Consider the following 23,625-nt stretch of genomic DNA (forward strand, 5'->3'; position numbering starts at 1 on the left):
TGGATTGAACATAGGCCCACTAAGACATCTACCGCAGAATGTTGATGGTACATGTGTGCTCCTTGGCCCAGCAGCCCTCAAAACTCAAAGAGCATCGCCTGATCCTTACACCCACAGCTCCATTATGCCCGACAGTCCTCTGAGGGTGGCACTGACTCTCTCAGCAATGTTGGTGTGGCTGGCCTCTCTCTGGCTAGCCGTCCCTATGTTACTTTACCGCCTACCCAACCACTAGTGGACTTGGAGCCACAGGGCCAGCTTTTGCACTATTGGCTCCATGTGCAGCAATCATTTTTGATGCGCCACCCCCATGACCTCCTCCATGGATTCTCTAACTACCACCGGCAAAAGTGCCCCTCATCTCTCCACTCATAAGTTACTGCTAAACGCAGCACACCCCCTGAGGTCCCACTGCCCTAAAGCCAGCTTTGTGGAGCAGGAACCAAATCTGGGTCAATGATCATTTGTAGCGGGAGGACATCAGCTTTTACCTGTAATGCTAAGCCGATGCTCCTGTTCCCATCCCCCACTTCAGTGGTGTCCTGCATATTCTCCGCTAATCACTTCGGCTCAAAAAAGGGTAGACTTCTTTCTCTCTTGCCCTCTGGCACACTACCAACCTACCTGCTTCACTCACATAGCTTTTTCTCCCCCCCAATCCTCTGGAGAGCGGCAATCTTGGATTGGGCTCCATTGTGTTCCATATTCTATCATGTGAACCAGCTCCGGTGCCATCTCCCAATCTCCATCTGCTTTTGCTCCCACCACACCTCTCACTCTCACATCTTTGGGTTTAACAGTTGCTGTGTCGTCCCCCAACACCATAAACTGTGCCCACTACAACATACACTATAAAGTGTGCCCAGTAGTACATGTCATTGCCTTGAGAAGACTCTTGCCACATTGCTCTTGCCTGCAATTATGTACAATGTGAAATGATATCATCTGAGTGCATAAGAAGTCTGATTCCCCTGGATGATTGTGAGTACACCACTATTATATCCAGTCTCGCTATTATTTAAGACTGTCACACATCACAATGAGCAAATGTCTAAAAACCCTAAACGTCTTGCCAATGGTATTTTTCCGAGGCTGTGGTGGTTAGTAAGAAGAGCACATATGATATGGCTCCACTGACTACGAAGATGTCCAAGGCAGCCAACAAAACTTTCATAAGAGAACTCAAAGTATACCTCTCTGTTACAGATGAAAAATGTGGTTACTGTCCTCAATTTTCTGAACTCTGAAACAACGCCTATTCTGGCCTTTGGGTCTTAGTAGCTTTTCTATCCATTGCCATCAAAGGAAGCGACCTGCAAAATGCAGCAACAGGCCTAGAAGGCACATTTTACCTATCTTGCTTATGAGTATTTGAAAGCCAAAAATGCAGTTATAAGAGAGTTCAGTTCGAAATATTTATTGAACGTAAGCCATAAAAGTAATAAAAACAGGAAGAAAGAAATCAAAGATATCAGTTTAACCAGTAAAATAGGAAGATTAAAAGAATCATCCCACATACAGGACCACAGGTTATAAGGAGAAATGCAGCGTAGTAACCGTGTTAATAATACAACCATATAGAGATCTCTTTATACCTTTTCTTTATTACAAGAGCCCTTCTAATTTAATTAAACACCACTTAACAGTTCTCTATTCTGAAAAAACACCAGACCTTCCTGGTGCTGTCTTAGTTTTGATCTGCACAAGACAGGAACAAAGGAAAACCTAAGCTCAGAATATAATGGTCAGAACAATATAAAGTGACCACTGGTTTGTTAACTGTTATTGCAACAAGTGGGGGTAGGTCTTAAGGCCATACACATTTCAGAGGAATAGCAACGTTAAAATATACTACACTTAATCTAAATAATGTATGCTAGCAACGGTGGGTGGGGTTTGAAACCCTATGGTTCTAAACTCCTTGTAGTTGAGGCCATATAGTTTCTCTCCAATGACACCAAGGCATGTACTCCCTTCAGCCTCATCTCCATATAGTGATTGAGGTAGCATTGTGTCACCAACTGTTTTACTGCCTCTTTACAGTTTAGAGTAATAGCTTGAGGGTTCTCAAACACATTTTTCAGGCCAAATGACTCAAAGGTTTGTTCAACTATAAGAGCCAAGGAATCTGGTCAGTCCGATCTGCAGGTTCTGGTCAAGGCTACCTCTGGGCTTCCCCACTTTTTGATCCCCAACATAAGCAGTGCAAGTCAAATCAGATCCTCTAAGTAAGGGAGGCACAGTTAAAAGTGGCCTTCCCCTTGGAGACCGCAAAGAGCCTGTGTGTGAAGAGATTTTCTATATGTTTGAGAATTCCTGCTTTTATATATCTGCAAGGACCCGCACCATATAACCCATCGGAAATGGATTTACCTTTATATAGGTTAATCACCTCACTGTTAGTTTTTTTTGTTTTCATCTATAAGTACACCTAAAGATTGCCTCAATATTTCTACTATGTTGTTGCAACCTTGCAGTCAAAAGAGAGGTCCAAATTAAAGAAGAGCTAAAAAGAATCCTCAGGTAGTTAAAATTGTTCATCTTCTCTATGTGTGCATCCCTAATAAGAAAGAGTGTTGTCCTCGTATGTGGTCCTCCATTGGTCATAAGAAATGATTTAGTATAGTGTAGTTCCTATATCCCCAATAGGCTCTTCGCATTGGAATAATATATCCTATAGATATGATGTAGGACTTAGGCCAGTAGGTCTCTATCGAATATACTAAAGTTAACAGTGAGTGCCAGCTAGCTCAGAGGTCACTAGAAACTTTCTTGAATACACAAGAAGGGATTGGTTTCTGACAACCACATAAACATTTTGTACAGCAAAAGTTTTGCAACAAGAGTTTAGATGTCTTTAATTTAAAACTAGACGATATGTATTGTCAGGTTTGGAGACAGGAAACAAAAGATTGTTCATTTACGAGGTGCATGTTTCAATCACCCCCTGGTTTTCAAGTTGATCTAAGATCTGCCTGACCTGTTTTTTAGCTTCTTGCTTAACTAGGTACTGCCTTTGTGTAGTAGGTTGACTTTTCAACTGGATTTTAGGGTGAGGAGAATTCTCATCCCATCCTTCATGATTTTTGTATAATGCTGGAGACGGTGCTACTGCCCATTTTCTGGCATAAGTATATTTTAACCCGTTTGGTGCGGCCGCGATTTTGCGGCAGTGCCGCACTTCCGCAAAATGGGCTGGGCTGCGTCGGCCATTGGACGTGCGCAGCACTACGAAGGTAGTGCTTGCGACGTCCAACAGCTGATGGCAGAAATTAAGGTGTTAAATGAATCAGAATGTGGTTGGAGAAGGCTGGCATACTGATGTCCTCGCCATGTGGGCACTCCATGCCAAATTCTGATGGTTAGTCTTGTTCAGCAAGAAGAATGTCATAACCCTTAGAAAGCCGCTCCCAAAAGAGTGCTCCCACTTTTCTTGGTATGTCTCCCTCCATCCAGAGTGCTGCTTCATATAACTTATGTGGAGAACTAACCATGGTATCAGCAGTTTCAACTTGAATGAATTCATTCAAGTACACTGTCTCCAGATGATCCTTCAAGTTCTTGCGAGCTATGGTGAATTCTGCTGCACTGTCCGACATTGTCTGAGCCCATTCCCCGTTCTTGAGTTGTGTCCTCAAGATCCTCGGCATGTCTGATCTTTAGATCTGCAACCTTCTTTTGGGTGAATTGAGTTTTCTTGTTTTTCTGAACGTGTTGATCATCTTTGGACTTCAAGTCAAGTCAAGTCAATAGATTTATATAGCGCGCTACATACCCAGAGGGTCTCAAGGCGCTTGAAGAATGGTGGGGAATTACTTGTCAAATATCCACGTTTTGAGTTGCTTTCTGAATGCTAGGTGGTTCTGAGTAAGGCGAAGGTGAGTGGGAAGTGAGTTCCAGGTTTTAGCTGCCAGGTAGGAGAAGGATCTACCTCCCATGGTGGTTTTGTTGATGCGAGGTACAGTGGCAAGGGCTTGGTTGGAGGATCGTAGCTGGCTTCTTCCTTGTGTTCTGACCGTCCTCTTCTTTTGGATTTCTGTGACAAAGTCTGAAAGGTACGAGAGGAACGTGTATCACTATCTTGATATCTATCAGGTTTTCTCAAATTATCCCTATTCCTGAGGTTGTATCTCCTTTCAGAGGGCTCCTTTTGAGGAGACCTACATCTGGAATGAGAACACTCTCTTTAGAAGTTTGTTTAGTGTTTTCCCACTTCTTTTTAGAAGGAGTAGGAGTGATTTTAGTGAAAACCTTTGTAGGACTTACAGACAGTTGGGGTTTCACTGGTTTCCCAGATTCTGGCCAATTCTTGTGGTTGCTCAGTTATATCAAATCCCCGTAATTTTTGGCGGATCACCACGGATGCTGCTTCACCTTTAATATTAGCTAATATTATTGTTGAGAGATGTTTGAAATCTTTCAGTAGTTTCAAACCTAAATTTACAGCAGGCTCAGCCCCGTATTCATTTTGAATCTGTTTCAGGACGTCTGGTATTACCGCCATACACAGAAAACCATGTGTTTTGGTGTAGATTCCAGCAAAGACTGTACCCCAAGTGTCCCAGTCCTCCAGATGTGTTGTAAGCATGGGCGAATTTTGCGAATCTGGCATTCGCGAATTTGCGAATTTGCAAACTCGCACTCCGCAAAATCCGCGAATTCTCACAAATTTGCGGATTTTTTTTTGTGTTCGCAAGGGTTTCTGCCAGTTTGCGAGGGTTTTGTACAAGTTCGCAATTGCGAACTTACTTGTCGGCTCGCAACGGTCGCGACTATGTTGTTTCTACGTCTGGTTCATCACAATTTGTTTTCTGTTGCAGTGCAATTTTTTTTTCCAGGACCTTTGTGGCCTACTTGTAGCTATTCTATGAGCCTGCTGTGAGGGTCAGAGCAGGGTCATAGAATTGTTGCAACTAGCAACTGAACTCTGGAGGGGCCCCAGTCAGGAAGCACTACAGGGAATGGTTACAAATGATGAGTTTGAACTTTTGCACCTGCTGAGTGCTTTCAGTTTTGCAAAACTCGTTTTTCTGCAGAACAGCAACTGTAAAGCCCCAAACAAACATAGGCAACTGAACTCTGGAGGGGCCCCTCAGGAAGTACTACAGGGAATGGTTACTAATGATGAGTGAACTTTTGCACCTGCTGAGTGCTTTCAGTTTTGCAAAACTCGATTTTCTGCAGAACAGCAACTGTAATGCCCCAAACAAACTTACTTGTGAAAGTTGATTTCTAATCCAAAAGTGATCCAAAGAAAGTCAAAAGGTCTCAAATCCAAAAAAGTGCAGGCAAATGTCAACCTGAGGAGTTATTCTGATAAAAATCATCATTTTCAGAAGGTCTATGCTGCTTGCTAGTGGATTTCTTGTGCAGAATTGCAAATTTTGTAATTTCGCGAGTGCGAGATTGTTGCTGCCCGCCACACCTACATGTTCACAATTGCGAACTCACGCGATGCGTCGCCAAACTCCCGCGGGATCCCGCAGCAAGATCCAAAATGGCGCAGCACTCGCAAAATATCGAGAAAAACAACTCGGCAAACGCTGAATGACGGTAAGTGAACACCGCACGCAGCAATATTTTATCACCAAGAAAAAAAATCTACTGCGTGCGAATTTGCGGTAAATTTGCGAGAGTTCGCGGATTGCGAATTTACCAAAAATCCGCGAAATCCGCGAGCGGAACGGATTTTCCGCCCATGCTTAGGTGCGATCCCCTTTGGTAAAAGGATTGTTAGAATTCTGTGTTTCTCATGCGGGGTAGTATTAGGAAATACTGCTTTGATTCGAGTAATTTTTTCAGCTATCCAGAATGGAATTTGATCCCGTTTTGCGGGTAATTTACCAATGACTGAGTGTAGAGTCTGTGGTGTAATTTTTAGTGTGTTCCCCTGGTGGAGGGGATGTTGTGGAATTATGATTGCATGTTGGACTGTAAGAGTCCTCATGACATATTGAACCAATTGTCTATAGATTTTTAGTAGCTCTTTTAGTTGAGCTAGTAGTGCCACATCCGACATTTCATTAATTTCAGGATGTGGTGTATAGCTGGCTACAACCGACATGTTGCTCCTGGTCTACCCACTGGACCGAGCCTGGTAATTTGATTTATATGTATTAGGGTGCCTTTAAACCAGAGTGCATGATCCTGGTATGTTAGTGGAATTTCAATATTCTTGAAAGGAATGTATTTGTTGGTGGTTCATCTTCTTTATAGAAGTGAAACATTTGTGTTACTGGATTTGCTTCAGGGAAGACTATCCATGAGTAGAATACCTCTGTCTGGTGATATTCATGTGCCTCTATCACAAAAACTACCAGCTCTTGATGTTAGGCCATTTTTTATAAGTAAATTTGGAGGAATGATTATAGCATCCTCGTCGGTTTCTTGAAAACCTGTAAAGTCTAGAGCTTGTATGGCATCATCGCCTGTAGCTCTGGTTCCGGTGTTGCTGTCGCTATCTAGCATTTTGTTGACTTAAAATTTGCAAAGCAAGTTTCAAGGAAGCAAAGAAAGGTGCACAATATTTTGGAACACTGTATCCTTCAACGTTGAACAAACCAAAAAGCTAATACATAGGATTTTCGTCCTACTCAGCTATGGAGGAAATTATCCCTCTACCCACTCCAGACGTCTATTGGAGTATTACGGAAAAAAGGGGTCTCTGAGAAAAGCACAGCTGAGTTACTTTAGCATCTAGCGTTAAATTAGTGACTTACCAAACGTTGGGTGCCGACAATAGTGTAGTTCCTAAATTTCCAATAGGCTCTGCGCATTGGAATAATATATTCTATAGACATGACGTAGGACTTAGGTCAGTAGGTCTCTATTGAATATACTAAACTTAATAGTGAGTGCCAGCTAGCTCAGAGGTCACTAGAAACTTTCTCGAATACACAAGAAGGGATTAGTTTCTGACAGCCGCATAAACATGACAACTTTGTTTCCCTAGGACTGGAACAGTATCTTCAGAGTCGTGGAAACAATATATAACTATTTTACTCAGCCAATCGTGCATGCTTCGTTTTTACAGTGTTGCAGAGAAAATAGAGAGACAGGTGTTTCAATAAAAGGGTTTATTGAACAGTTTTCTTTCTCATGCAAGAGAGGTGAACTGCTACAATCGTTAGACAGAATGCAAAGTATAATGCGTACAGCGTGAATAGTAATATAAAACATTACTGTAAGAGCATTGTATGGTTTCTAAGCCATATAAAAATACATACATAAATAACGCAGCCTAAAATACTCAACATGTCAATCAATCAATCAGTAAAAACTTGTAGAGCGCGCGACTTACCTGTGAGGGTCTCAAGGCGCTGTGTGTGAGGGGGGGGGTCGGGGTGCCGCTACTGCTCGAAGAGCTAGGTCTTGAGGAGCCTTCTGAAGGTGAGCAGGTCTTGGGTCTGTCGTAGATGGGTGGGGAGGGTGTTCCAGGTCTAGGCGGCGAGGAAGGAGAAGGATCTGCCGCCAAAGGTCGTTCATTGGATGCGCGGGACGGCGGCGAGTTCGAGGTTGGCAGAGCGGAGCTGGCGGTCGGGGGTGTAGAAGTTGAGTCTGTCATTCAGGTAGGCTGATCCGGCATTGTGGAGTGCCTTGTTTACATGGGTGAGGAGTTTGAAGGTGAACCTCTTGTGTCAGGGAGCCAGTGCAGGTCTCTTAAGGTGGGAGGTGATGTGGCTGTGGCAGGGGTCGTTGAGGATCAGTCGGGCTGAGGCGTTCTGGATGCGTTGAAGTCATCGCAGGTGTTTGGCCGGGATTCCTGTGTAGAGTGCGTTGCCGTAGACAAGTCGGCTGCTGACGAGGGCCTGGGTCACCGGGCTTCTTGTTTCGGTCGGGATCCACTTGTAGATCCTGTGGAGCATGCGGGGGGTGTTGAAGCAGGAGGAAATGGCGTTGATCTGTTTTGACATGGAGAGGGATGGGTCGAGGATGAATCCTAGGTTGCGTGCGTGGTCTGTGGGTGTTGGAGCTGCTCCCAGTAAGGTCGGCCACCAGGAGTCGTCCCATGCGGAGGGGGTGGGGCCTAGGATAAGTTCAGTCTCAGACGGCTGCTCATCTTCCACTCGGCGACGGACTTCATTCCCTCGTGGAGGTTGATTTTGGTGGTGAGTGGGTCCTTGGTGAGGGAGAGAATGAGCAGGGTGTTGTCGGCATAGGAAATGATGTTCAGGTTGTGCTGTCGGGCAACTTGTGCGAGGGGGGCCATGTAGACGTTGAACAGCATTGGGCTGAGGGATGATCCCTGGGGTACGCCGCAGACGATATCGGTGGCTTCGGAGCATAAGGGCGGGAGGCCGACTCTCTGGGTTCTGCCGGAGAGGAAGGACATATTCCAGTCCAGGGCCTTTTTCTGGATACCGGCTTCTTAGAGGCGTGTTCTTAGTGTACAGTGGCATACTGTGTCGAAGGCGGCAGACAGGCCCAGGAGGATGAGGGCTGAGGTTTCGCCATTGTCTAGCTGGCGCCTGATGTCGTCTGTGTCTGCGATGAGGGCAGTCTCGGTGCTGTGGTTGGGTCTGAATCAGGACTGGGATGGGTCTAGGATGTTGTTGTACTCGAGGTGTTGGGTCAGCTGCATGTTGGCGATCTTTTCGATGACCTTCGCCGGGAACGGGAGCAGGGAGATGGGCCGGAAGTTCATGACGTCTTTGGGGTCTGTCTTGGGCTTCTTGAGGAGGGCGTTGATTTCGGCGTGTTTCCAGCTTTCCGGTAATGTTGCTGTGTCGAAGGAGATGTTAATGATCTTCCGCAATTGGGAGGCGATGGTTGCATCAGCTTTGTTGAACACGTGGTGTGGGCAGGGGCCTGACGAAGATCCTGAGCGGATGGAGTTCATGACCTTGCGCGTCTCTTCGTCGTTGACGTGGGACCAGGCGGTCCACTGGTTGGGGCGGGTGGCGTTTGGGTGTGGTTTGTTGTGGTCGGGGCGGGTGAGGAGTAGAAGCTGTTGTGTATGTCGGCGATCATGCGGTGGAAGAAGGTGGCCAGTGAGTTGCGGAGATCTTGCGAGGGCGGGATGTCGTTGTTGTTGGCGTTGGAGAGTTCCTTCACTATGTTGAAAAGTTCTTTGCTGTCGTGTGCTGGGTTGTCCAGTCTGGATGTGAAGGACGATCTCTTGGCTGTTCTGATGAGGTGGTGATGTCTACGAGTGGCGTCTTTGTGGGCTGTGTGGCTGTCTGGTGCACGGTCGTGGAGCCATGTTTTCTCCAGCTTCCGGCATGCTCGTTTGGAGATCTGGAGTTCTTCGGTGAACCACACAGCTTTCTTGCTGGGGTGGTTGATGGAGGGTTTCTTGATCGGGGCGAGGGTGTTGGCGCAGTCGTTGATCCACTGTCTGAAGTTTCGGACGGCGGCGTCTGTGTCGGTGGGTGTGTTCTGGGTGAGGGTTGAGGTCAGTTGGTCCTCGGTAACTTTGCTCCAGCAGCGGCAGAACAGCTGTTGGGTGCGGTGGTGCGTGGTTGGTTTCTTGAAGGTGAAGTGGATGCATCGGTGGTCAGTCCAGTGGAGCTCGGTTGTGTGGTTGAAGGCGACGTGGGTGCTTGTGGTGAAGACGGGGTCGAGCGTGTGGCCGGTGGAGTGGCTGGGTTCGTTGACGAGTTGTCAGAGGCCAAGGTTGGCAAGGTTGTCGATCAGGGCAGTGGAGTTGGCATTGTTGTTGTTCTCAAGGTGGAAGTTCAGGTCCCCAAGGAGGTTGTAGTCCGTGGAGGCGAGTGCGTGGGTGCTGGCGAGGTCCGCGACGAAGTCGTTGAAGGGGGCCCATGGTCTGGGTGGTCTGTAGATGAGTGTTCCTTTGAGGGTGGTGTTGGGGTTGGTGTGGATCCGGATGTGGAGGTGTTCGGCGGAGTTGAGGGAGTCGTCTGCAATGGTGTGGACCTTGAGAGTGGACTTGTGGACGATGGCTATTCCTCCTCCCATCCCGTTGGTGCGGTCTCTGCGGGAGATCTTGTAGCCGTCCGGGATGGCTATGGCGATGTCAAGTGCCGAGGAGTCGTTCCACCAGGTCTCTGTCAGGAAGGAAATGTCTGGGGCGGAGGTGTCTAGCAGGTCCTAGAGCTCGATGGCATGTTTGTGTGCGGAGCGGGTGTTGAGGAGGATGCAGCAGAGGTGGTTGGGCCCGGTGCTTGGCGGTTTGGTGGCTCTGTTGCAGGTGTGGCAGGAGAAGGGTCCATGGGTGTGTTTCGGGCGGCCTGGAAGCAAGGGGGTCTTGGCCGCAGTTGAGTGCGTGGAGGGTGTTGGAGTCGTATCGGAGTCTGGCAGTGTGGAGAAAGCGGGGTCCAGGAGTTCTGGCACTGGGCGCTGGCCAGGAGTGGACGGGTACAGACAGGCTTGCCTTTGGGGGGCCGTCGGGGTGCCCGCTGCTCACGTCTGCTGCACTTCCAGGCAGCGGATGCCATGTAGGTGAGGAGGGTGGGATGATCAGCTGGGAGGGGAGAGCGGGGCGGCGAGGAGGCGTGGCCGCGGGGGAAGCGGCGGGAAATGCAGCGGGTCACAGAAACAGGAGGGGCGGCAGGGGGAGCAGGGGGCTACAGCGGGGAAGCAAGGACGTACTGGGAGCGGCAGCCGCAGGGAGAGAGCGCACAAGAGGCGCTGAAGTCGGCAGGGGAGCGGGGGAGCGATCCGACACTGGAGCAGGGCCAGAGGTCAGAGGCTTCTAAAATACGCCTACCCCCATGTACCTAACCTAAGTCTAGTACGAGGGAAGAAGTAAGTGTGGTCTGTAGCATAGGTTTAGTTTTGCCAAGAACTGCCAAAGGTTTCTCTAGGTTCCAATCAGCTCCATACCTTAGAATGAAGGAGGTTTGGTATCTCTGCCTCGGACTTGATTTCTCAACACCCCACAAGGGGAATCAGAAACACTGGAGCTGGATTCTCGGCTGAGGAGGACAGCTTCTTGTCAGTACATCAGCTGGAGATTCGGCTTCCTTCGGCACTTGCTGCAGCGAGCTGCGCCAGGCAAGTAGGTAGTCAAGTTGCACCGAACCACACCTAATTTGCCAAAGCAAGTGAAGGTATATTTATACCTTGAAGGTGTTTAGGAATGCCAGCTTTGACGTAATGTCGGGCATATGAACCTCATGGATGAACCCCTAAGGAATAGTTGTTCATGCATTATAAATGAGTTCTTGGAGAAATCAATATCCAGGCTGGGGGAAGTCCCTAATGGCTTATTAGTCTGTTTTTCAAAGAAATCGTTTTGACGTTGATGAACGGATGAAAGTAGCCATGCCTGTCTTTGGGTAGCATGGGCTATGCCTAAATAAGGACTGGATTTCTATGCCTATATAAGGGCAACGCGAATTGTACCTATATAAGGGCATGAATTGGGAAAATCCATAAGGAATCTAAAACGCCATACAACATTAGAACACTTGTTTTTTAAATCCAAATCGAACAAGGAGATCATCTGCATAAAGCAGGATTGGAGTGTGTTGCCTACCTATTAGGGGATATCATTTCCTACCTCGGAAGGATGTTTAGAACTCCTGTTTATAAAAAGCAGGAAAAGAAAAGGAGCTAGTATATACCCATGTCCCGAACCCTGGGTAGTTCTATATTTAGATTCACCATGGACACAGCGGAGTTTAACTGTTAAGTCCTGATGTAAGCATTTAACAAGGATGAAGATCCATTTTGAACCCCAGTGTTTCCATCAAAACCCATAACTTTGAACAATTTACCAATTCAAAAGCGCAAGATAAGTCATACTCGACAGAAGCACTTGTACTAAGATTTTAATAGTAGAATCTAGCAAGGAAATTGGTCTGTAACATGATGGTGATTACCAATCAGTTATTTTATAAATAGGGACACTGTTAACTGTCCTCCAACAGTAAGGGAATGAGCCTGTCACAGCGCTCCTAAATACATTTGTTAATTGGAGCTCCAATAGATTGATACTGGATTTAAAGATGTCTGCAGAGGGGCAATGTGGGACTGGTGTTTTCCTAAGGGTACACTTTCCAATAGCGGTGGCTACTTCATTCATTTATATTACAGTTACATAAATCATTGATGTGTCAATTGTACGTACATCTTCTTACGGTTTTAGGAGCCAAGCTACAGCCAAAAATTGCAAACAGCTGGCCTATCACCAGGGGAAAAGATGCTAAACTATTGGAAGTAATTAAGGCTTGTAAATCAGTCTTTGGAATCTCCAGGTCAATTGGCCAAACCAAAAGCTTCTGGAGATTGGTCTTCAAAAACAGTCCATGGTGGTGCAAGGGCCATTTTTAAAATACATGTATTTCTTGTTTTTATCTGATCCTGACTCCCTAGCAAACAGCTCCTGGTGTAAAATAACTCATTCTGTTTACACAGGCACCTGGAGATCTCATATTTAAACATGTTTCCAGAGTTTTGATTTGCAGTCATGGATTCCTGAAATGATGAAATCCATTTTTAAACAGTCTTGAAATAAAACTATTAAAATTAATTCAGTCACTGTTGATAGGGAGGATTTAGTGGCAAAAACACATGCTTTGTCAGTTTTTAATTCCCATCAGTCTTTGCAAATTCAACCCTATTTGACTTCCTATTTTGGGCCAATAAGAGGGATACATTTTTAAAATTAAGGATTGGCAGATACCCCACTAAAGAGGGCACGCTGACCTGGATACAACAGTGGCTAACCAGTGAATGCAGATTGTGCAGGTGGCTGCATGAAATTTTACTACGCATCGTGTGTGTATTACTAAAACCTTTACTTCTTAAATCCGGGGTAAGATCTGCTCACCAAGCCCTTATTTTATGTTTATTGGGTGTGTCGATTCCATTGATTTGTCAAATGATAATGTTTTTAACAATTGCCGAAAGAGTGCTGGCCTTTGTTTTTAAATTAATTAGTTTATGCCTTTTCTAAAGGGAATTTGTATATGATTGGATGATAGAAGGTCATTGTTTTTAGGCACCTGTCAACTTTAAGAACTAGGCTTTGAAGATTATGTGAAAGCACAGAGGCACTTTAATGTTCGTTTGAATGATAGCATATAATGTTTACAGGTTAATTGAATTGTTTAAGGCCTCCTATATTACAATTCTATGATGGTCAGTCTTGTAGCTATTTATGTGTTTAGAATTTACAGAACATGTGTAAGCACCTAGGCACTTTATTGTCCATTTGCACAGTGATACATAATGTTTACAGTTTTTATTAATTGTTTAGGGAACTACTTGATCATTATATTTTACTTTTACTATGACCAATGAACGAGTGTGATAAAAATGTGTATTTGTGGAATGAATGTCCCAGTACGGTATGTAACAATTGAAGCATTTTTTGGGTACAGCGAATTAGGGAAATGCAAATGGCCCTAGTTAATTACATATCAAATATTTGAAATGATTGAGGAACTGGTGGGGGTAATAACGGCCTATTGCCTAATTTAAAGGATTCCCGAAAAGTGGGATAAGCATAGATCTGCTGATCAGTGATTCTACCTTCGGGGTTCTTTGTCTGAAAGAAAAGGATGGTTAACTATTTCCCAGAAATTATTAATATATTTTGTCCTCACAGCTACTGAAACGGCCTCTCATGCTTTGTACTAGATCTCGTTCTTCCTCTCAGCTAAAATGGTTTTGTATGACCTTCTTGCTGCTCTAACATCAAATAATGAACGTAGGTGAGTTAAAAAAAAATCCTTTATCTGTTTATGAGTAGTCGTGCAAGCCTTGTTAACCCGTTGACCGCAGCATGAATTCCGCCGCGGTGTGGGTGATTTTTGGAGTGGGCGTGTTTTGGATGGCCCCCGGCCGTCCTCTGCTCATGCCCACTGTGACTTCAGATGGCCGGGGCCGTCCGACGCACCGAACGTTAAACCATCTGCATGGCGAACTCCAAGTTGAGGGTTTATTTGAGGTCGAACTGTCCGAAAAGTAATCTAAATTCTTGAGAATAATCGCCGTGTTAAAAACCACTGATTCAACCTCAGCCCATTTAAATTGTATACCCTTATTCTTGGAATACTCCATCCTAGAGCATTTATTCCTAAAGGTCTTTTTAATCTTTATTTTTATTTATTTATAGCATTTGTAAAGCGCATCTGCAACCCTACGGGCATCCTGGCGCTGTGTACAATTTGCTGAAAAAATACTGTGCATCAGAGGAGGGGAGGAATAGTATTAAGGTTCAGGTGAGATTAAGCTTTGGGGAAGAGCCATGTTTTCACTTTTTTCCGGAAAGCCATCAGTTCGTCTGTTTTCCTGATGTCAATAGGCATTTTATTCCACAGATGAGCTGTGGCTATGCTGAAGGCTCTACCACCATAAGTGGCTTTCCTAATTCTGGGTATGCTTATGAGATTGGAGGATGAGGATCGGAGGGACCGTGTGGATGTATACCATTTGAATTTCTTTTGAAGTGGTCGGGGGCCCATCCCATGTACTGCCCTAAAGACAATGCAGAGGGATTTAAAACAGATCCTTTGATGTACAGGTAACCAGTGAAGGTCGGCCAGAGCGAGGGTGGTAGAGGATCTTCGCTCTCGGGAGAGTGCCAGCTTCGCTGCTGCCGCCTGGATGCTTTGCAGTCTGGAAATCAAATAGGCCGGGGATTCCAGAAGCAGAGCATTACAGTAATTCAGGCGGCTGAGAATGGTGCTCCTAACTATAGTGGTTCTGACCTGCGCTGGTAGGAGGGGTAGTAGCTTTCGCAGTCCTCTCATTAAAGCAAAGCAGCAACTCACCTGCTTATTAACATTGGTCTCTAGCCGCAGACTGTCGTTAAAGCTGACTCCGAGATTCTTCACTGATTTCACTGGGGTTAATGGTTCCCCTGAGTCTAAAGGCCAGAAATCGATGGGTAGACTTCTGGTGATTCTGCCCACTGCGCAGTGCATTATTTCCGTTTTATCACTATTGAATTGTAGTGAATTCTGGTTTAGCCAGAGTGTCATTTCTGCCATACAGGTATGGAAGGTCTCAAGTGAGTTGGCCTAGGTACCGTCAAGGGAAATCATCAGCTGCGTGTCGTCCGCATAGTTGATCACGCTAATACCGTGGGCCTTGATAATGCCCAACATGGGTTACATATATATATTAAAAAGTATCGGACTGATTGCGGACCCCTGTGGGACTCCATGTGGGACTTTAACGAATTCCAACTGATATGGGGGGATGGCTACTGCCTGCCATCGGTCCTTTAGGTAGGAGTGAAACCAATCGAGCACCACTCCACCGATTCCAATGTTCTTTATCTAAATCTGGTGGTTTAGCGATATAATAAGCGGTTTATGATCCCTCACATACTTAGTGACAACTTTAAAATCAAAGTGAAGTGGTGAAAGTTTATTGTTAACAAAATAAAATCAATCATGCTACCTCTTGAGTTTCCCAATGAAGGTCATGGCTCTTCTGTTCTCCTTATGAACCAAGTCATTGGAAAAATTCAAATCAAACTTCAGAATTAGAGTGTGTAGTGCCTCCCCATAGGGCGTATGCTTAAAATGTGTGGTATTTTCATTATTGAGGTTCATAAAACCATAGACCTGCTTGCCACTAAGATGATGACATAAAGAAACATTCAAATCCCTAACCCATATTAGAACCACCTTACATTTGGCTTTCATATGGAAATCTAAGAAAAACTGTCAAATTGCTCTATCAAATCAGTTATGGGCTGGTTAAAGTTGTTAGAATAAAAATTTACCAGCAAAATGTCATGCGTGGAGAAAGGTAAACGAATTATCAAGAAAAAAGGGGAGGACCATAGTACAGATGCCTTGAAAGCGGATATGTAAACAAATATAAATGTGGCAATTTTCAGTCATATTGGAGCTTTAAAAGTAAAGGGGCACATGCATCAAACTTCATTTTTGAGATTACCAAATAGCGATTTTTAGGCAATCAGTATTTAGTAATCACAAAATGCAATGCATCAAAACAGGGTGCAAATAGCGATTCTCTCATTGAGTTTACGTAAGAATCGCAATTAGGGAATCGTTATTTCAATTGCAATCCATTCTTTCCTATGGGCCTCAAAGCCCATCGGTGGGAATGGTCATACATTGCCTAAATTATGAATACCTAATTTGTAATCTCAAATTAGTTAATGCAGAAGCAAGGGTGCCCAGGGGCCTTAGGTCCCCCTGAGGTGCCCCGAACAAAATATTTTGCACATGTAAGTCACGCACATGCTCCAGGGGCAGATTTGTGCATGCTTCTTGCATGTGCATTAGGAAATCGCAAATTGCGATTCCCTATTTGCATTCGAAATGTAGGTAATCACAAGATATTGCGATTTCCTAAATTGCAAATCCAAAACTTTCATACATAGCAAAAGGCCATTGTGCGATCACAAACGGATGATTTTTATGAATCGAACTGTTTGCGATCACAAAATTGCTTGATGCATGTGCCCTTAATCATTATGAATTCTTTGAATAAGGATGTGGATTTATGAATTGCACTTTGCCAATTGACCATATAGGCCTGTCAAACCATTTGTTAATCAGACCCCAAACTAATAGATGTTTTTAAAATGTTTGTACGTACTCTACAAATGTTACTTGTTTTGGAAGTTACAAGGGTTTTTTCTAATGTATATCCCTTTTTTATTTTTTATATGAACTCATTGTCACTTGTTTAAGTTTGCTTAGTTCATTCAAATTTACAAAAGACAACTTTGCTTACGCAAAAACTGTATGCTCAGAGAGAGAAGTTGTTTATATGAGACTTCCTAGAGTTGTTAAAAATCCTTTTCTTTATACATCACTCTGCCCTTTAAAAACACACCAATTTATTAAACAGACAGTGGCATTATGTTATGTGTATTGATATTTTTATTTCTTATGACGATTACATTTTTGTGTTTTAGACATGGAAAACTGCCTAAAATGTCCTGATGACCAGTGGCCCAATCACATGAAGACTGGGTGCATACAGAAGGACGTGGTTTATCTTTCCTACAGTGATAGTCTTGGTGTGAGTTTAGTCTCTGTATCTATTGGTTGCTCCGTAATCACAGCTGGAGTGCTGGGAATCTTTCTTAGACACAGGGACACACCAATAGTGAAGGCTAATAACCAGAATATTAGCTACACCCTCCTTGTCTTCTTGATATTGGCCTTCCTCTGCTCCCTCTTGTTCATTGGACACCCTACGCCATTGACCTGTCTGGTCCAACAGGCAGCATTTGGGATTATTTTTACTGTTGCTGTGTCATGCGTTTTAGCAAAAACCATCACTGTTGTCATTGCCTTTAAAGCTATCAAACCTGGGAGCAGGCTAAATAGGTGGCTGGGATATCGGGCATCTGCCTCTATGATCCTCTTGCCAACAATGGGTGAAGTAGTAATTTGTCTCACTTGGCTACTCACTTCCCCACCTCACCCAGACATGGACACACAGTTTGAAATGGGAAAGTTGATCCTGCAATGTGCCCAGGGGTCTGTTACTGCTTTCTATAGTGTCATCGGTTACATGGGCCTATTGGCTTTTTTGAGCTTCATTGTGTCTTTCCTTGCAAGGAATCTACCTGATAGATTCAACGAGGCCAAGCTCATCACATTCAGCATGTTGGTGTTCTGCAGCGTCTGGATCTCCTTCATCCCAGCATACCTCAGCACCAAAGGCAGATACATGGTGACCGTGGAGATCTTTGCTATCTTGGCTTCCAGTGCTGGACTGCTTGGCTGTATATTCTTTCCGAAATGTTACATCATTATACTCAAGCCAGATGTAAACAAAAAAGAATATAGGGGTTAAAAGCAAATTATAGAAATAAAAATATTTTAGTGTGTCATGTTTACAGGTATGTATAAAGAAAGAGGCACACTCTAGAGTTGATAACCCAGCAAAATGCTATGTACAACTATGTATTAAAAAAATGCAAATTGTATGTTACAATTCACATGTTTAAACAATGAAACATTACTACTATACTAAGCTATGATTGGAGATTTATAGAGCGCATGGCGACCCATAGCTAGTTGAGAAGGAACTGTTCCACCAAGACTAGAGGTGGTATGTTAAAGTTCAAGTCTGACAAAGCTAGGTCTAAAGAAGTTTTTGAAAACTGTGTTCATTGTCCATGGACCAAATGACCAATGGGAAAGTAATTCCAGAGTTTTACCACATTAAAACAGAAAGACCGTCCTCCGCTTCTGGTTCTAGAGATGATGGAAAAGGTAGCCATATGTGAGTTGGTTGATTTGAGCAGCCTTATAGGAGAGCAGGGGATGACAAACTGGTGTAGGATGGGAGGACCATGCACCTGTACGGCTCTATGTGCAGTGCACAGGGCTTTAAATTCAATTCTTTAGGCCACTGGTAGCCAATGTAGAGCCACCAAAACTTGTCTGGCTGACTCAAACCTTAGAATCCCTAACAACATGTGTGTAGCAGCATTCTGTACAACTTGTACTTTTCACTGAACTGCCTTTGGGGCCCCCAGGTAGAGCGAGCCTCCGTAATCTAGGCAGTTGAGAATCAGTGCCTGTATTACAGGGCATCTCAAAGACTGGGAGGCAGGGGCAAAATCTTGTGTGGCATGTGCAAGATTTCGGAACAAATGGCTGATAGTTTGGTAGTCTGTATTTACGTGGAAATGGATTCATCCAGCCACAGCCCTAGACTATTTGTTGTAGTTTTGGGGGTGAGACATGCCGGTCAGCCATAGGCCAGTTGCAAAAGGGGATTGTTCCAGAGGTTCATAAGCTTGCTCTTAGCTCCATTCAACTTAAGACAGGATATATTAATCCAGCTGGTGACTTGATCCAGATATGGTCCTAGAGTGGGAGCGGGTGGATCTGAGTGCGAGAAGACCAGCTGGGTGTCATCCGCGTATAGAACTATGGATATCCTAAGGTGTTGCAAATATACGTTATACAACGAGGGGCTAAGGGAAGATCTCTGAGGAGCAGGAATTATGAAAAACCAGGAAGGACCTATCCTCCAGGAAATGGCTAAGCCAGCTCATGGCTTTTCCTATGACACAGCCTTGCAAAACCTATCCACAAGTGTAGTATTGTCAACGGTGTCAAAGGAACTGCTAAGATCAACCAGTGTAAAAACAGCAGCACCTCCCGGATCTAATCTCTGGTTAGCATCCTCCACCACCACCAAAGGGCTGTTTCAGTACTGTGTTTGGGCCAAAAACCAATTTGAAAACAGTTTGAGAAGGAGGTGGCTTCAATAAAATCTGAGTTATACTTATTAACATATTGTTCTGCTACTCTACTAATGCCTGGAAGCAGAGAAACTGTACAAAATATCCCCCAGAATGTAGAGTCAAAATTAGGCTTTTGGAAGATGGCTGGAAGAATGAGACATTTTATTGATCCATTCCAAGTTCTCCAATGTGCCTTCATCAACATAGTGTTATATCACTATCACAATGTTTTGTTATTCTCCCTGTTAAAATCTTCAAGAATTTCTCTTTACCGGCAATCCATATTATTCTGCAGTGTATATGCTTTCTGAATTCACTGGGACCTTTTCTGTCTGTTGGGTCTCCATGTTGATGCTTTACTTCTCATTCTACATCTTTATTTTATTTGTTCTTTGTCTTTTGTTAAGCTGACCATTTTTGCCAAGGAAGCCATGTCTACATTTGATATTTTTCATGACAGCCTGTGTGGCAGGTATGATTCCACCCCTCAGAAGCGAGCTTCGTTGGGTCCCTGGTGTTCCTGGTACCAGCCTTCTACTCACAGCCAGCACACAATGGTTGCTGCTGACCGGAGACCCATTTCCACCCTCCTGCTGCTGAGCCAAGCTCAAGCAGGGGAAGGCAGAACAATAGGCATCCTGTCACAGGGAGGTGTGACCATCTCCCAGATAGGATTTAGTGTATTAGGGCTGTGTGGGTGCACTTGTCAGTGACCGAAAGTCTGCATGAGAGGCACATTCGGGCTGTGCGTAGTCCAGTTCAAACCAGTCCTGGGAGCCATAGACTCCTGCTGTGGCGCGAAACTGGAAAAAGACATGGGGGTAACCTGCCCACTTTCCGGAACCTAAGCCTGTCCAACCCTCTCCCGTGGGTATAAAAGGGCTTAACTGGCTGGAGAACCCTAGATTCACCGTGAACAAGATTCTGAACCAGAAACCACTGAACTTCGACCATCAGGACACCCTGGACTTTGCTGGCCTTTGTTTGGGCCCGACTTTTTCTCCCTCTCAGTCTGAAGCATTGTCTGTGCCCGTGTATGATACAGGCTCTGTGCAGGATCTGTAAAGCATCAAGGACAACTGAAGATATCTCCCTTGTAGTGAAGGAGTCACTCCCCTTCATTCACAGGCACAGCAAGACTGCTGTCTGGTCTGCTGACCCTGAGCTCCTACAGACTCCGGAGGCTTCAGCAACACAGGAGGTGGGTTTCTACGTCCCTCAAGGTCCGAGTTGCCCTCACACCAAGTTTATGGCCAGAATCCCCGGTGGGGGTTGCAACGCCCGAAGCCCTGTGCAACGCCTACATTTGTAAGTGCATATGCTTGTTGGCGTTTCCAAGACAAGTGCATTGGGCTCCGAGTAGCCCTTACCTCTGGCACCATTTTCTACCAAGAACTCCGGCCTCCTCACCGAGTGCTCTGTGGGTTGCTGTTTGGTAAAATCGCTTGAGGTCCCCTTGCCACTACTGTACCTCCAGCCTGTGGGTCCATTTTAGGGTCAACTTTGCTTTTCCTGGGAGCCCCTGGTTGCTTCAGGCTTGCCCTGAGTCCCCTGTGTGTGGTGAGTCTCCTGGACCTTGCTAGTCTGAATCGTAACCATCCTTGACCTTCTGCGTGGGTTGCCATTGCAAAGGCTTGTTGGTTCTCCCACCTGACACCGACCCCTCAGCACTCAACATCCTTCGTGGGACAGCCTGTATACGGCTTCTGGTTGTCCTCGACGGTTCATGGTCCCCCTGGCTGCAGAGTCAAGAATTCATCAACGCACCTGAAGCACCGGACATTGGTGGGCATACGTCTACCAAGCCCCTGGTCACTCCTGAGTGATCCAGGCTATGTCCCCTCTGCTTTCAGGTACTCTTCAACAAGAATCCACCTTTGTATTCCAATGGATACTTTTCTTTCCTCCAGGAGCGGCTCTTCTTTTAAGTCCTCCATAGGGTTTGACAGCGGTTTCTGACTCCACTTCAGACCTATGCACCCAGCTTTCCTGGGATAGGTAACTCAGGTACCTCAGTATCCACGGGTGAGGTGGCTCTCCATGGGGTTTCTTCGAAGTCCTCTGGGAAGGGTCAACTGGGAAGGGTCCTTAAACTCTAAAATTTCAACCACAACGTCCGCATAGAATTGTACCGAGCACGTGGTTGTGTTTCCACACTGCACCCGTCCTCCGTCGGGTCCCTACGTTCCCACCTTGGGTGGTTCCTTGTGGTCCCAGCGATTCTGTGTCCTCTCGACACTGTCTTGACTCGAGACAAAGTCAGGTTGAGCAATCCAGTCCGTGATATCGCAGACCCGAATAAACCGCATCTGAGCAGTCATGCATCGGCAGGTGTAGCGGTCGGTCCACGGCCGTTTCTCCAGCCACTCTTCCAGTCACCTACTTTGCCATTTTCCTGCCGTTTTCTTGCTGCTCTGTTTCGTGCCTTTTGCCGGAGCTTCGGGAGGAGCCGCCGGCTGTCACGGAAGCTCCGCAAAAGCCCCAGAAAGCTCCCGCTTGCAACCTGTTGCCGCCACCACTGCTAGGAACCACCGGGAACAGCAGCAACGGAGGTGGCGGAGGCGACGGCGGTGGTAACATCAGGCGGCATAATAAAGCCAGACAAGAACTGTGGACAAATATCTTTCACGCAAGTACTTTAACTCAAGGGAGTTCTGGAGACTGATCAACGGTCTAGCTAGACCAAATATATCTGCTGTAGTAGCTGTCTTATCTGAAGATGAATGGGTTGCATTTCTCATAAAACATCTAAACCCAAAAACTTCAGCATATATTCAATGTTACAATCGGGAAAATAAAATAAAAATTGACCTGGAATACGATTGTGAAATTTATATAACCAAATCTCAAGTGGCCAAGCTCATAAAGAAACATAAGGATGGGGCCCCCAGCCCAATTGTATTCGGTTTGCACTGTACAAGGAAGCACCGGATTTTTGGTCTATCTATCTAACTGATGTCTTTAATGAAGTGGTTTGGAATGGATTAATCCCGAAATCGTGGATAGGATCACTAATAACACCCATCTTTAAGAAAGGAAATTGACAAATGCCGGAAAACTATTGGCTAATTACCCTTCAAGATACGGATGCAAAATTGTTTGCTGGGATTCTACTAGTGATTTTAACTGAGTGGGCAAAGGAGAAGCAGGTATTGCCCCCGAACCAAACAGGCTTAATTAAAAGAGTCGGAACATCTACAAATATACTACTATTATCTGTATTAATTGATAAGGCAATTTTAGCAAAACAACCCTTATACCTTTGTTTTGTGGATTTTAAATCTGATTTTGATTGTGTTGACAGACAGCTTTTGTGGGCTAAACTTAAAAAACAAGAAATTCCGGATACTTTGTTAAAAATGATTAAGCTTCTGCACTCTGAAACCTGGGTCAGGGTGAGGATTGGTGATGGACGTGCATTAACTAATGAAATTCCCACATCTAGCAGTCTCAAACAAGGGTGCGTTTTGGCCCCCTTACTTTTTAATTTATTTTTAGCAGATCTCTCTACTGCTTTAAATGAAATTAATGCACATCCACCAAGATTAGCAGATAAACATATATCCAACTTGTTGTATGCAGATGATGTTATACTCTTAAGTCATACCAAAATTGGAATGCAACTATTAATTGACGACATTTTTAAGTATTCAAATGCAAATGGTATGGTAACAAATGAAGCTAAGACCAAAGTAATGGTTATTACAAAAAATGTGCGACAATATAAACACAATACCTTGGTTTTATTTTTAATGATAATGGAAACTTCCTACCACAAAAACTGAATATCATAAGGAAAGCAAATACCCTTGTTGTGGCATTTAGGACTATTCAGAAAGCCATAGGTGATCTGTCTTATCACCTGTTTTTAGAAATAATCGCTGCAAAACTACTCCCTACTTTAACATATGGTAGTGAGGCAATTAATGGGAAAGATGCCGAGATCATTAATAGTGCAGTCGCTAAAACTTACAGAATCTTATTCTCCCTCGCAAAGAATGCCTCACAAGCTCAGGTGAGGTTGGAATTTGGGCTAAATAATCAGCTATATGCAAGGAAAGTACAAATACTTAAAGTATGGAATAGAATAAAATGTTATCAATATAACCAAATGTCTTGTTTATTGTGGCAGGAAGCAAAAAATAACAGAAATGTACATGTCTGGTCCTATCTAAATACAGCGATAGAAGAATTTGGTATAACATCGATTTGGAACACCACAATTGCACAGGATAGCTTCAAAAAAACAATAAATAAACTTACCAACCATCTTTTCTTTTTAAAGGATAAAGAGATGTTTGTAAAAAGAAACCATGCATGGCCAATTGTAAATGGATTTAAGGGAAAAAAGGTACAAAAATATCTGGAAACATCATGGTCCAAGAAAAATAAACACATCTTTATCAACGCTAGATTTGGTTGTTTGCCAGGATTATGTCACTTACTACCATGGAAGAGAACAGAAGACAAACTATGCAGGCTTTGTAAATCAGGACAAGAAAACATTATAAATTTAC

General features: G+C 44.6%; 1 protein-coding gene across 1 annotated transcript in view; it reads left to right on the plus strand.

The window, feature by feature from the left end:
• The window catches only part of LOC147726111 (vomeronasal type-2 receptor 26-like), a 33,095-nt gene extending 15,392 nt beyond the window's left edge, over nucleotides 1-17,703 (plus strand). The window contains exon 2 of the mRNA XM_086963422.1: nucleotides 16,814-17,703. Coding sequence (XP_086819548.1) covers nucleotides 16,816-17,703 — 888 coding nt within the window. The 5' untranslated portion in view covers nucleotides 16,814-16,815. The remainder of the gene's footprint in view (nucleotides 1-16,813) is intronic.
• Nucleotides 17,704-23,625: the final 5,922 nt, after the last annotated feature.

The sequence above is a fragment of the Lissotriton vulgaris genome, chromosome 3_1 (genome assembly GCF_964263255.1).
Source record: "Lissotriton vulgaris chromosome 3_1, aLisVul1.2, whole genome shotgun sequence".
In the NCBI taxonomy this organism is placed as follows: Eukaryota; Metazoa; Chordata; class Amphibia; order Caudata; family Salamandridae; genus Lissotriton; species Lissotriton vulgaris.